Source organism: Carassius auratus, unplaced genomic scaffold, assembly GCF_003368295.1.
Source record: "Carassius auratus strain Wakin unplaced genomic scaffold, ASM336829v1 scaf_tig00008058, whole genome shotgun sequence".
Taxonomy (NCBI): Eukaryota; Metazoa; Chordata; class Actinopteri; order Cypriniformes; family Cyprinidae; genus Carassius; species Carassius auratus.
In genome coordinates, this window is record NW_020523902.1 from 85,676 (window position 1) to 100,460 (window position 14,785).

Consider the following 14,785-nt stretch of genomic DNA (forward strand, 5'->3'; position numbering starts at 1 on the left):
TTATATATATATATCTTGCACATTGGGAGGGGGGACATACCAAGATAATGGATGGATCCATTTTATTATGAGGGGTGGTGAGGTCTTCATCCACCCAACCTTTTCATACAAATGCATATTGCATCTTATCAGTGACAACCTGTGATTTTTATCTTTCAGGATGTATCGTTATTCCACGTAATGCTGATTGTTTATTCCTGTGATGGTAGATTCATTTTAGTTTTCAGATAAATGGACACCCCTTGTATCAGTGAAATGGCCTCTCTCTGATATGGTCTATTTAGGGAGAGGGAATGACAGCTGAGAAATCAGCAGCAAATGTCCTGAGCCGACCGATGGGAGGGGGGAGGAGGTGTGTGTCCCAACAGCTGGGGCGGTGGAGCTCTGACTGGTACTTTCTAGAATGGAAGAACTCTCGAAGATACTAGCAAAGGTGTTACAATCAGTGGTGGACGAAGTACACAAATCAAGTACTTGAGTAAAAGTACAGATACGAATAATAAAATATTACTCCAGTAAAAGTAAAAGTACTCCTTTTTCAATTTTACTCAAGTGAAAGTACAAAAGTACTCAATTTTATATAGGCTAATTTTATTTTATATTAGCACATTTATTTTAATTTTTTAATAATCCTACTTCTCAAAATACCTGGGATTTTTTCCAAAATAACCACTATATGGAGTCAAGATATATTTTTGTTGTTGATATGGACTACGCTTACGAGAGTAATGTTCACTGTGAAGCTTACACTGTGATGTACCTGAGAGAAAACAGAGATGATAATCTGATCTTCACCAGTAAGAAAAAAGTATTTTAAAGTTTGTGGTTTTACAGAACACCACAGTTATATATGACAAGATAATAAGGCCTGAAGTTAGGAAGAACATCTTAAGGAAAATATAATTATATTTTCTTAATTATTTTTTTCCTTCTCAAACCTTGTCTGTGGTGTAAAAACACCCCTGGCCAAACGGGGTGCATCTCTTCCCCTCTTTGATAATTACTGTAGTTACCATGTTCTGAACATCACATCCTTTCTTTTCTCCCCAGATGTAATCTATCTATCTATCTATCTATCTATCTATCTATCTATCTATATATATATATATATATATAGATAACCACCTATAAATATATATATATATATATATATATATATATATATATATATATATATATATATATATATATATATATATATATAGGTGGTTGAATAAAAATATTTGGACATTATTTATAAAAACTACCTCAAGTTAGCACCAGCAAGCCTGCTAGACATTTAGCATCAGCTACAATATTTACTTATTTTCAGTACCGTTTTGAATAAACATTCATGTCTGTCTAACGTTATGTCTAAAAAAAAAGCCTCAAGTCCAAATATTCATTTATCACCAATTAACTCTTTGACAAACACTTCCTGCTTCGAGATCTGAATTAAAAAAAAAAAAATCAAACATGCTCCGAAGTCCCAATCTGAATCAACCGAGTCGCCAACAGGTTCCGAAGCGCCGATCTGAACCAACCGAGTCGCGAACAGGCTCCGAAGTCCTGATCTGAATCAACCGAGTCGCGAACATGCTCCGAAGTCCCGATCTGAATCAACGGAGTCGCGAACATGCTCCGAAGTCCAGAAGTCCCGATCTGAATCAACCGAGTCGCGAACAGGCTCTCAAGTCCCGATCTGAATCAACCGAGTCGCCAACAGGCTCCGAAGTCCCGATCTGAATCAACCGAGTCGCGAACAGGCTCCGAAGTGCCGATCTGAATCAACCGAGTCGCGAACATGCTCCGAAGTCCAGAAGTCCCGATCTGAATCAACCGAGTCGCGAACAGGCTCTCAAGTCCCGATCTGAATCAACGGAGTCGCGAACAGGCTCCGAAGTCCCGATCTGAATCAACAGAGTCGCGAACAGGCTCCGAATTGCCGATCTGAAAACTTCGACCAAAGAATGTAAAAAATAATTATATTTCTCTAATAACTCTAACTCTACAACTCTATGAAAGACTCAGATCACGTATCTGAAAATAAATCGCTATAGTAAAAGAGAAATAATAAGAGGAGTGAAGTTTCCTAACGCTCTGCTGTGTTTGGTCCTCAAGCGCGTCTGACGCTCCGCGGCGCGTCTCCGCCCCTCACACGCGCGTTTACAGCGCTAAATTAATCATCTTTGCTAATTATTATACATTTACTTCATTGTCAGCTACAGGTACTTCATTTATTATTGTTCAATGAACTGTTTGAAACAAAAAAAGGTTGTATTTCAGTAATAATTATCAAAATAAAATATATAAAATAAATAATAAAAAATATGATTTTCAGTTACAATAATTAATCCTAAATTCCGACATTAATAACTTACTTTTAGCAACATCAGACGCACGCGCTCACAAGATCTCACGGTTCTTACTTCTGTAGACTCACACTAAACGGTTCATTTGAATCAGTGAGTGGTCGACTGCAGAACAGCTGCAATCGGATCATTCTAATTCGTAAACGAATCGTTTGGTGCGATTCGCGATCCGATTTAAAGGTTTATTTTGAAAAGACTCAGTTCGTTCATGATGAATCAGACACCCCTTCTGCGTGTCTGAGCACGTGATATATTATAGGTAGTAACGATATGTTTTATGAAATGTAGTGAAGTTAAAAGTACGATCTTATGCTTTGGAATGTAGTTAAGTAAAAGTAAAAGTTACTCAAAATAAAACTACTGAAAAATGTACTTAAGTACACTAACGAAGCTACTCCGTTACTGTCCACCACTGGTTACAATGAAACAAAACATCTTGCAAACATCCGGGATTTATTACTACTGATTACTGCTTACTACTACTGCTTATTATTAAAAAAAAAATTGTATTGATATCATATGAAATATTTTGTGGTTTTAAAATAATTTTTTTATTAGCCTGATCTATTCAGTTATTAATATAAAATCACTATACATGCCCTGTTGCCATCCCTATTATTGTAAAAATATTTTTTCATGTTGTAATTGAAGATTATTAACAAATAAATACTATTTCATATTTATACATATTTAATCTTTTGCTTGCCATTTCTTTGTAATTATTTGTGAAAATTACTAGCAATTTCTGAGTGAAAACTGTTTCACAACTACATTTTATGTATACTGTACATAAAAGGGAATGAATGATGAGATGTTTTCACTGGCAATATAGATAATTATATCTAAGCAAGCTGGTAGTATAACATTAATATACTGTTTGGGGTCAGGAAATAATAAAGTAAAAAAAAAATTTAAATAATATTTTTCCTTTGGAAAAACACATTGAATGGGTCAAAAGTTGCATTGAATACATTTATAATATTTACAAAAGATTTATATTTTTCTAATGTTTCTTGAGTATCAAATCAATGTATAAGAATGATTTCTGAAGGATCATGTGTATCTGAAGACTGCATTAATGATGCTGAAATTTCAGCTGTGCCACCACCGTAATTAATTACATTTAAAAATATATTAAAATAGATACTGTCACTGTTATTTTAACTTGTAATATTTTACAATATTACTGCTTTAATTGAGTTTTTGATCAATTTATTGCAGCCTTTGTGAGTGCAAGAGACTTCTTTTAAAAAAAAACACACACCAAACATTTGAATGTCAGTACATACTGTACCTAACATAATGTAATCATACTCTATGTACATAATGGGAGCAAATATATACAAATTTGCCGAAATAATATTGACATTTATTTACAAACAATGCATGTCGCAATAATGTCAAAATGGCCAAATACTATGGGATTAAATCTCTGCCACAATTGTGCTGGATCATATTTTAAGTGAGCAAAAGTGTGTTTTGCACGCATGCAAACTGAGTTTTGTGGAGAACATTTTTGTCTCACAAAGAAGAAAGTATTTAGAGTACATGAAAATCAATTTTGCATATATATATATATATATATATAGACCAGATAAGTTGAGAGTGACTCTTGAAGAACCATCATCACATCCTCTTGTACCACTTGTTTGAAGAATTCATCTTGAATCTGGCAGTAAGTATGAGAGTTAATTTTTAGTCCATCTTGAGATTTGCTGCTTAATAATTATGCACACCTGAATATAAGGTGTTTTTTACTTCCAGCCTTCATGAACAATTCTATATCGGTTATAAGTGATATTAATATTAATAGTAGTTATTAAGATTGATGTTGTTTGGAATTGGTAAAATGTACTTGGGAAAAAATATAATCAGAATATCAACTTGCAAAATAATTATGCATGCACCGTATTTGACCTCTTTCGCTGTCATCAGTAATGCAGGGAATGCTGTGATTGGTTTTCAGGGCAGTCCATTTAGAATTTAGCAGCCTCTTCTCTGATTGGCTGTAATTATGGCACAGAGAGCACTGAAGGCCAGCATCAAGGGAGCAAGCTAGTGAAACGCTGCATGCACAAAAGAGAAGGTCTGCACACAACCCAAAACTTGATTTTAATTTTGGTGCGCTCCAAATACTTCGTTCTTTTTGACACGCTTTCAAAGTGCACTGGTGTGTGCTCAAAATATTTTTTCGTGTGCAGAACTGTGGCAGAGATCTAAACCCATAAAATACTGGCTGACATGAAATTGACACCAACACAAAGTTAATTTAAAATAATGATTTAATAAATTATGGCCTCAAAACAAACAAAGGTGCAATAATATTATTCAAAAGACATTTCTGACATGGCATTTAAAAATCAGAAGTGCACTAGCATCTAACATCAAGCAATCATTTGGACGCTTCTAGGAAAAGGATCTCCTGAGAGAATGTAAAAGCGTGTATGAAACTCACCCGTCCCCACATAAAAGACTGACTTCTCATCTGCATTTGAGCACATAAAAACATTCTGGCATCTGGTTATATGTAAATAATGGACACTACTGATGGGAATCCCACTCTTGATTATCAGGAGCTGATGTACCAGCATAAATCTGCGCTTGATGAAGTTACAAAGACACTCCTACATTTACAGTACATGACACATTTGTGATCATAAGAGATGTCTGAGAAATAAAGTCACACATCTGTTTTTCCTACAAACTGTGTTTGTTTGGAAATAAAGCATCATCGGGATTATTACTCCAGTGCGGAGAACTACGATAACACACACTTGTATAATGTATGAAGATTGCACATTTAAAAATATCTGAACATCTCTGTTTCCTAGAGTTTGAATCGCCAACACTGCATTCTAGGTCACTAAAGACTAGATCCTTTAGGAGGTAACGAAGATAGCTGTTAAAAACCATCTTTGCATATCAAAGGAGCATAATTATTGCATGTTTCCAAAACGATGAATGACGTGACGTGGCATTTCTCTTCAGGCTGATGCCACAGCTGCCTGTATTGTAAGGGCTACAAAAGCATTTGGTTATGGATGTCCATGAATCTGAAATCTTGTAGCCATAATCCCTCCGACCAGTCCAAGGAAATATTTAGCACTGTGATCTCATGTACAGATACAGATCCAGTTTGCTCATGTTGTATGGGCGAATGTTTTCTATGTTTGGCAGCAGGTGGCGCTCTCTGCACATGAGGATTCAAAGGCAGGCGATTGGGAGGGTAGAGATGAAACATCATCTCATTTTGCTCCTTACTGGAAAATAGATCAACAACATGTTTTATAAACATCTATCTTCAATCAGATATCAGATTAAATTCTAAAGCTTATCATTTATTTCATATTCTATTACAAAAAAAAAATTATCATTAAAAAAATGCTTGAAAGATTATTTAAGATTACCAGCATGGTCAAACTTTTATAGCAGTTACATGTTAATAGTGTCAGAATAACGTTCACAATATATTACAAATTTTTATAATCTGATATTTCTAAATATTTATGAATATTTTAATTATTATGTTATTATTTGTAAATATTTATAATATCAGATTCAATTCAGAAAGTTATTATTGATACTACAAATGCTATTTATACTTATTTATTATTTAAAAAAATATAATAAATTGTAATACTGACTAGCCTTTCATTGCCTATACAGTAACTTTAATCTGATATTTATAAATATTTGTTAATATTATTATTATTATACATAAAAATAAACTGGAATATAATATAAATATTAACTTGGAATGTAATATGATATTTAAACATTATAAGGATATAATGTTTATATATACGATATAAGGATACAAACTCACAAAGTAGACCCCCAGAACTGAGTCATCATCTCTGTCTGCGTCCATGGTGCTTCGCGCCGATGTCAGACAGATGGCACTGTTCTCCAATGTAAAAGTTGAGCAGGCACATCTGAACATCAGAAGAACAGCACAAACAAACTCAAGTTACAAATTAAGAGTCCTCAAAACATGACAGTTGAACAAAGCCTGTGCCGCAACTGATCTAAGGGAATGCGGATGGCCGTGTTTGTGACCACAACAGAAAGCACTTCACTGGTGATATTTCTTATTACCGTGACACAATTTCAGATAAGAGCTGGTCATATATATCCACTTTGTAATGTGCTTATGTATTTATTTCCTGCAATAATCAATAATCTTGAGTTACTGCTGCCCCTGCAACCTCACCTCATGAACATCAAACACATTTCAGACGCTAAGGGTGTTCATTCATCAAAAACGTTTCAGCTAGTAAGATATTTTTTGAAAGATATTGATACTTGAATTCAACAAGAAGGCATTCAAGCAAATTGTTAATCAGTTGTGAATATTAAGCAGCACAACTGTTATATAATAATGATAATAATAAATGTTTCTTGAGCAGCAAATCAGCATATTAGAATGATTTCTGAAGGATCATGTGACATTAAAGACAGGTGATGCTGAAAATTCAGCATTGCATCACAGGAATAAATTACATTTTACAATATATATGAACAGAAAACAGATATTTTAAATTGTAATAACATTTCAATTTTTTACACAGTTTTCTGTATTTTTAACCGAATAAATGCAGCCTTGGTGAGCATAAAAACTTAGTGAGCCCAAACGTACCATCTGAAACATTGTAAATCCCTAACATTAAGTCTAAGCAATAACAATAGTTGTGTTTGCCTTAGCAACCACCTCTAATTAACCTATTATGTTTATTAAGTCAACAGGATAGCATCTGACAAAGCTCTTTTAACTCAGTAACCATTGTTCAAGCTGAGGAACCCAGGATGCCCCCTTTTGTGGTATTGTGTGTCATAAAACAATAGCTCTTTTATATTCGTCAGGTGAAATATTTATGAGGTCTTTTCACAGGAATTCCTCTTAAAACGGCTGCGTGTCAAAAGTGAGGAGATCAATGAAAACCAAACACACAGAATCCAGTAACAGAACAAGTGTAACAACTGCTCACGCTGTAGCTGGATATAAGAAATTGATCTCAAAGTGTGACTGTGACTTTGTTTGATTATATTAAAGGAGACCTGGTGAGTTACAGGAATAGTTCACTAAAAAACAAAATATTTGCCGTAATTTATCCAATCCTCTTGTTGCATAACTCTTTCTTCATTGTAACAGAATAACTTTTTGAAGTATTTGTTGCTCTTTTCTATGCAATTACAATAAATTGATTTTTTTTTTGGCTTCAAAAAGGACTCAAATACCCTATTAAAGTAGTCTATACAACTTGAAACTCAAATCAAATGACAAAAATCATGATATCTAGCTCTTCTTGGTTGTTTATTTATATAGCAAAGTTGGATTTGTGAAGGAATGAGTCTTTTTAATGTATCAGTTGAGTCAGTTCGCTCTGAATGATTCATTAATGAAGTGAACTGATCTGGTTTGTCATTATTTACTTAACTGTCATGTTATTCCTAACCCATTTCTACTTTCTTCAGTGGAACACAAAAGGATTTTGAAGTATTTGTTGCTCTTTTTCATGCAATTACAATAAATTTAGTTTTTTAGGCTTAAAAAAGGACTCAAAACGCACCATAAAAGTAGTCTATAAAAGTTGAAACTGAAATCAAATCACAAAAATTATGATATCTAGCTCTCCTTGGTGTGAATCTCCATGAGATAAGTTTGATTTGTGAAGGAAAGATTCTTTTGAACTGAATCTTTTGAATGTTTCAATTGATTCAGCTGCTCTGAAAGATTCATTAATGAACTGAACTGATCTGGTTTGTCATTATTACTTGATGTCCTCATGTCATTTACCTCATGTCATTCCTAACCCAAATCACATTCTTTCTTTAGCTGAACACAAAATTATTTTGAATTCTTTGTTGGTCTTTTCTATGCAATTACAATGAGTGAAGATGTTAGGCTCCAAAAGGATTCAAAAGCACTATAAAAGTAGTCTATACAACTTGAAAGTGAAATCAAATGTCTAAAATCATGATATCTAGCTCTCCTTGGTGTGTAAATGAGAGAAGTAGCAAAACTGGATTAGTGTAGGAATCTTTTGAATCAGATCTTGTCAATGAAGCAGAGTGATTCAGTTCACAGAACTTCATTTGCTGATGAATTGAACTAATCTGGTTCTTGAGTTCAACTTTGTGTTTACATGCATAACTTGTGTTTCACTTGAATTGAATTCATTCTGACTGATGAATCTGAATTTAATGTTTAGTCATTAAGTATAGTCACTATGTGGCTAAAAAAATTCACCATTTGTGTTTCATGGAAAAAAAAGTCAAATGTGTTTGGGTAACAGGTGTGTGTCAGGTTTATGGGTCTGAAGGTCTGTGAGATGTGTGTGAAAGGTATCACCTTTCATTTGATTTGGCCTCCCGGTACCGATCTGTGACGTAAATAGAGGGCGGGGAGAGGGTGTGGCTCAAGGAAGAGGCTTCATACGGGTAAGGAGTCTGAGGGACCAGGTCAGGACGGTTATAGGACCAGAAAACTGTAGTATGAGATGACAATAACAACCACATGAGCTGACTGGGAGGAAACATGTATTGGATGAATAAATGTACAGTGCATGAAAAAGTAACTAAAGTACTGTTCAAAAGTTTAGAGTCGGCAAGATATTAACATGTTTGAAAGAAGTTTCTTATGTTCCTGTGGTGTCAACATTGAATTTTCAGCTTTATTACTCCGATCTTCAGTGTTACACGGTCCTTCAGAAATCATTCTAATATGCTGCTTTGGTGCTGAAGAACATTTATTATTATTGTCAATGGTGAAAACAGCGTTTAATATTTTCGTGAAAACTGATAAATTTTTAAGGATTCTTTGATGAGTAACATTCAATAGAACAGAATTGATTTAAAACAGAAAGTTTGTAACATTCTAAATTGTCTCTACTCTAACTTTTGATCAATTTAATATATCCCCGCCAAATAAAAGTATGAAAAAAATCTTCTGACCCCAAACTTTTGAACAGGAAGATAGCACATTTTTTATTATAATTCACACCCAGCAGCTGCTCCGAGCCAATGACTAATACAGCAGTGTAAAAAGTCAATGCGAAGACATTGGGTAACTTCTGCTGCTCAGCACTAAGGTTTGTGTTCAAGTAGTAAATATGAACTGAATGAGGAAGACATGACTGTCTGGAAAAAATGTCTCAGATGGCAGCTCAGTTTTCAGGGTTTTTCCAAAAGATATTGCATGAAATAAAAAAGCAGACACTTCTTGTTTGTGTATGCAAATGGTGAAAGAACTGATGAACATTTGTCTTTAGTGATGGAATAGGATGCAAATCTAGGGCTTTATACACTGCATTTAACCCAGGGTATCAGTTCAACCCCAGACTAATGCCATGTTTAACCCTGGCCAATGTTGTTGACCTCATAAATAAACAAATATGAACATTAAAATGAAAGTGCCGTCATCATTTACTTACCATCCACTTGTTCCAAAACACAAAAGATGATATTTAAAAGAATGTTGGTAACCAAACAGCCATTGACTTCAATAGTATTCATTTTCCATACTATGGAAGTCAATGGCTACTGTCAACTTATTCAAAATATCTTCTTTTGTGTTCAACAGAAGATAGAAATTAATACAGCTTTGGAACAAAGTGAAGAGTGAGTATATCATGACAAAAAAAAATTTGTGTTTAGGTGAACTATCCCTTTAACCCCGGCCTTGCAGATGTACAATCTGAAAACTTGATATTTAATCAAATCCAGATTAAAATATTAAACATGATAACCCATGATTATGTCAATCCAGAGTTGAAAATGTCAAAATTGTAATATTTTCACATGTGAAAAGCCCTCTAGCCCTAAAATCTGCAGTTTTCATAGTCAGTGCTGCCCACCTTGTCCATCCAGACTGGCAAGACTATGGGCTCCTCCGAGTCTGTCCGTCCTCTCCTCGGCCCTCTCCTCCTTCTGTGAGGACAGCACTTCTTGAGAAGAGCACTTCAGCGCTGAAACGGAGTTCCGTGCCCTCTTGCTCGGGGAGAAACGATTTGCTGGATGTGAGACAAAGAGATTAACTGTGGACATTGTCCTAATTGAACTGAAAATATGATGTAACTCTCCCCTAACTGTTACCTGGCAGCAGACAATTAGACCGTGAAATGAAATCTTAGTCTGCTGTTTAACTTTATTAGAAAGGATAAAAATAAATCTACATCCTGCTGTTTTAATTTGACGTCTAAAAATCAGATTAATGGGGTGTATTACAGTTCCTGATTCTTGAAAAGCTGTAGAAAGAGAGGAAGGAGAAGTTCTGCTGTTGTGTGTGCACTGATGTAATGTTGTTTCAAAATGTTCTTAGTAATGAAATTCAAGTTCAAAAAGAATAACAGTCGAGCTGGAAGATTGATTCAACTTCTGTTCTATGTATTGCCGATGACAGGAAGTTTTAATTATGATCATGATCTTTTTCCAACTATTAATTAGATTAATTCTATTTTTAATTTTAATTCCATTGCTAGATCATTTTTAATCTAGAGGCCAGAATAACATACAAAACACTAGGGGTGCTCCGATCACGATACATCTTCAGCACGTGCGTTCTAGCCCAATCACGTTACCAGGAGGGCAGTGCGTGCTCAGCTGCTGTCGAATCACAACACAGGAACTGCTGGCCCAATCAGAACTCGTTACGTATTTCTGAAGGAGGGACTATATAGAACAAGGAAGTCATCAGCCCGTTTTTATGAAAGTGAAAATAGCGGTATACAGATAGGTGAATTGTGTGAAAAATACTTTTTTTTTTTTACACGCGAAATATGAACATATGTTATATTGCACATTGTAAACACAACCAAAGCTTCAAAAAAGCGCATAAAACGGGACCTTTAACTAATGCATTAATTCATGTTAACAAATGACAACCAATAACACATTTTTGTGCAGCGTTATCACATTTTGCAAGTTGCACCAATAACCTTTAACATTCAAAATGTAACCCATGGTGATTATGGAATACTTGCATACTGAATCAATTTGCTTGTGTTGTTGACTTACGCTGAATCTTTCTGAATACTCTGGAGCCCATGAACTTGAGAAATCTGTTTGCATAGAAACTCGGTCTGTGCACAGACACCGTATCCTAGGAGAAAGAGAATACAAGACAATTAAACCAGGAAGCGTCTTTAATTCCCCCAGTGATATGAGATGTCTGATCATAAAGCAAGAGAGCAGAGAGATATATAGACTTACACCATCATAGACGAGTGCCTTCCAGGAGTGCTCCAGCTTCTTCATGAATCTTGGTGGGAAATGTGAGTGAGAGATCTCGTCAGGGATGAGGGAGTTCATTTAAAGATTAATTGAGGGAATATGCTGTAAGCTGGTGTGTAACATGACATTTGGGCTCTTGGGTTTGTTGAAAACTGACACCAGGCTTACCTGTAAGACTGCAAGATGTCAATAATGCCTAGAAAAATGAGTAGTTTCTCATCCCTGTGTGTTTTTGCAGGAATGCCTCCCATTCTGTGTAAAAAGAAACATTGTGTTTACATTATATTAATAAGTTATTTGTGGCTGAGAAATCTCACAAAAAACATAAGGTCAAGTCAAGCCATTTCACCACTAAATAAGTAAATAAATAATCCATAAAGAACATAAATCTTATTTTTAGTGGCAATAAGATATTTTTTTTGCACCGTGACAAATTCTAATAGCTATAATGCAACAAGTTTATATTCATGTTTTTATTTTAACTTATTATTGTAATTTATTTTTTTAATTTTTAAAGACATAATTACACACACACACACATTATATATATAGAGTTTGATATATAAATTATATAAACTAATTATAATTGATAAATTAATTAATAATAAATGTAATACATAAATGAATTAATAAAATACAATTTTCATTAACTAAATTTAATTTATATTTAATTTATTAGTTATTAATTTATTAAATTTATTAGTATTATAAATAAATAAAAAATCATAAATTAAAGGCAGCTTAAAAATACCACAGTTAATAATACATTATTTTAGAATACATATAGATATATAAATAATACTATTAATAATGTATATAAATAAAAAATTTATTCAGGTAAAATATCATTTACATTTCTTTCTTTAGATTTTTTAGTGGAATATAATAGCCCTTTTGTGACATTCACCGGCTAAAAACAAAATATTTTTTTCTAAAACCCACAATAAAAAAAATGTTTTTGCAATGCACCCATTTTGAATATACACGAACAGGACAAACGCTGGTTTTAATGTCAGCGACTCACGTGTCATCATTGGTCAAAGCCTCTGCCGCCTTTCCGTCTCCCTGAATAGACTCCATGGCAGTGGAATAAAGAACTTTCTGTCCCACGTTCTTCTTCCCATCCATAACGTTGACGTCTCCTTCTCTGTGACTCTGGTCCAGAACATGCACCCCCAACAGAAGACTGTAGTCCATGATCTTAAAACTCTCCAGCACCTGCATGATATACAACACAACATTTAACTCACCATGAATCTCACACAATATGACAAGGATCACTGTCAAAATGAGTCAATCGTTTGTTCGTTATCTGGCTCGGCTCTATGTTCATCTTCAGTTCTCTCTTCACAGCAGTTCAGTCAGTGTAGTGTTTGAGTAAATGAATTACTCCGGGATATTGGTTTGTTTGAACTCAGAGGGAGTGTCAGACACATTAAAAAAGTTAACAGTTTAAGTCATTTGCGGATTAATGCTTATTGGAGACGCGAACCGTTTCAAACGATTCAGTTCGATTTGGTGAACTGGTTCAAGAATAACCGAATGATTTAAATCGAATAATTTGTTCGTGAACCGGATATCACTACACTGCAGTGAACGTGCTCACAACAGACATGGAAGAGAAGACAATGCTGAATAAAGTCGTAGTTTTTGCTATTTTTGGACCAAAATTTATTTTCGATGCTTCAAAAAATTCTAACTGACCCTCGGATGTCACATGGACTACTTTGATGATGTTTTTCTTACCTTTCTGGACATGGACAGTATACCGTACACACAGCTTCAATGAAGGGACTGAGAGCTCTCAGACTAAATCTAAAATATCTTAAACTCTGTTCCGAAGATGAACGGAGGTCTTTCGGGTTTGGAACGACATGAGGGTGAGTTATTAATGAAATGAGTCAGAAGATAAGTGATTTGTTTATCAGTAGTAAGAAACCATTTTAAACAGACATTAGTCATCAATAGATCTCCAGAAAAAAGATCTCAGCAATGATAACTTGTTAAAAATACCCAAGAAACAAACCATAGAGAGCAATGGTAGCCGTGAACCAATAATGGGTCTAAGTGATTTCACTTTTGCATGACACTCTTGTTCCCCTCATATCCTCCATATTCAAATGATTAATATTTGAATAGGGACACAAAGCATCCTTGTTTGCATCCCATCACGAATGTCTAAAAACCTCCAAATGGGCCCTCAACTAGGTCACAGTAGTAATACCCAACAAAGGCGACAGAGGATTTTGGCACATGGAGACATAGGGTCAAAGGTTACTTGTGACGAAAGGAATTTACACCTTTTTTGAGCTCCTTAGGCTGGACTGAGCACAATAAATGTGGGTGGCAAAAGGCAAGCCTCTCTTTTAAAAACTAGTTTTACTAGATATTTCCATTGTGAAAGACTCTTGTTAAGATTAAGTTGTTTTTTTGAAGATTTTTGCAGCACATTCTACAAGAAAATACTATTTCAGCTATTCATATGTATACAAATGTCCTGTTTCATGTTTCAAAATGCCATGTTTAATTCAATGTGCTGCTTGCCATTCTTTGAAATTATTTGTGAAATTGAATTTGTATAGACACACACACACACACACACAAAAAAAAACATAATAGTTTACATGAGGTTTTAGACTGAATACTCATTGTTGATGTGTAACTGTCTGTGAATGATCACGTACTCAAATGTTTTCATTTGTCTGAAATCAGAAAGTTGCAGACATTCAAAACAAGCTGTATTCGCCTTTTGTGAACTGGAAAGGATATTACATCAAGGTCGTTTGATTCTTCATGAACCCTTTACAAAATATAACAAGAACAAATATGAGCTAAATATGACAATTAGTTCAATCACTAATAAAAAAAGGAAACAAATGTGAATGGTTGGTGTCAAATGAAAGCTCTTCCTGTTTTGAGATACTTATGTAAAGTACATTATTTTCGATTTTCCACTGAAAACATCCTGGGCTTCAGGGCAGCAGTCCACAATGACATGCTGTTACACCACTAAAACCACCTGTTTTGCAGCTTGGTGTGATGCCATCAGTCGAGTCAGATGAAATGAGAATGTCGGCTCTCTTCACAGTCACCGGTCATTCATTAACATCAGGTGAAGAGTTCAGTAAAAAAAAATCTGTCACTTGTCGTGTCACCTCTGTCCATATTGTATGTAAACATTAGGTATGTGACCTTCTATGACC

General features: G+C 34.6%; 1 protein-coding gene across 2 annotated transcripts in view; it reads right to left on the bottom strand.

Moving 5' to 3' along the window:
- Nucleotides 1–4,615: 4,615 nt before the first annotated feature.
- Nucleotides 4,616–14,785, bottom strand: part of LOC113071756 (phosphatidylinositol 4-phosphate 5-kinase type-1 beta-like) — a 34,799-nt gene continuing 24,629 nt past the window's right edge. For both annotated transcript variants that reach the window (XM_026245047.1, XM_026245046.1), the window contains exons 8-15: nucleotides 12,607–12,800; nucleotides 11,751–11,834; nucleotides 11,562–11,610; nucleotides 11,367–11,451; nucleotides 10,208–10,363; nucleotides 8,704–8,839; nucleotides 6,178–6,286; nucleotides 4,616–5,611 (exon numbers count right to left, since the gene is read on the bottom strand). In XM_026245047.1, coding sequence (XP_026100832.1) covers nucleotides 5,609–5,611; nucleotides 6,178–6,286; nucleotides 8,704–8,839; nucleotides 10,208–10,363; nucleotides 11,367–11,451; nucleotides 11,562–11,610; nucleotides 11,751–11,834; nucleotides 12,607–12,800 — 816 coding nt within the window. In that variant the 3' untranslated portion in view covers nucleotides 4,616–5,608. The remainder of the gene's footprint in view (nucleotides 5,612–6,177; nucleotides 6,287–8,703; nucleotides 8,840–10,207; nucleotides 10,364–11,366; nucleotides 11,452–11,561; nucleotides 11,611–11,750; nucleotides 11,835–12,606; nucleotides 12,801–14,785) is intronic.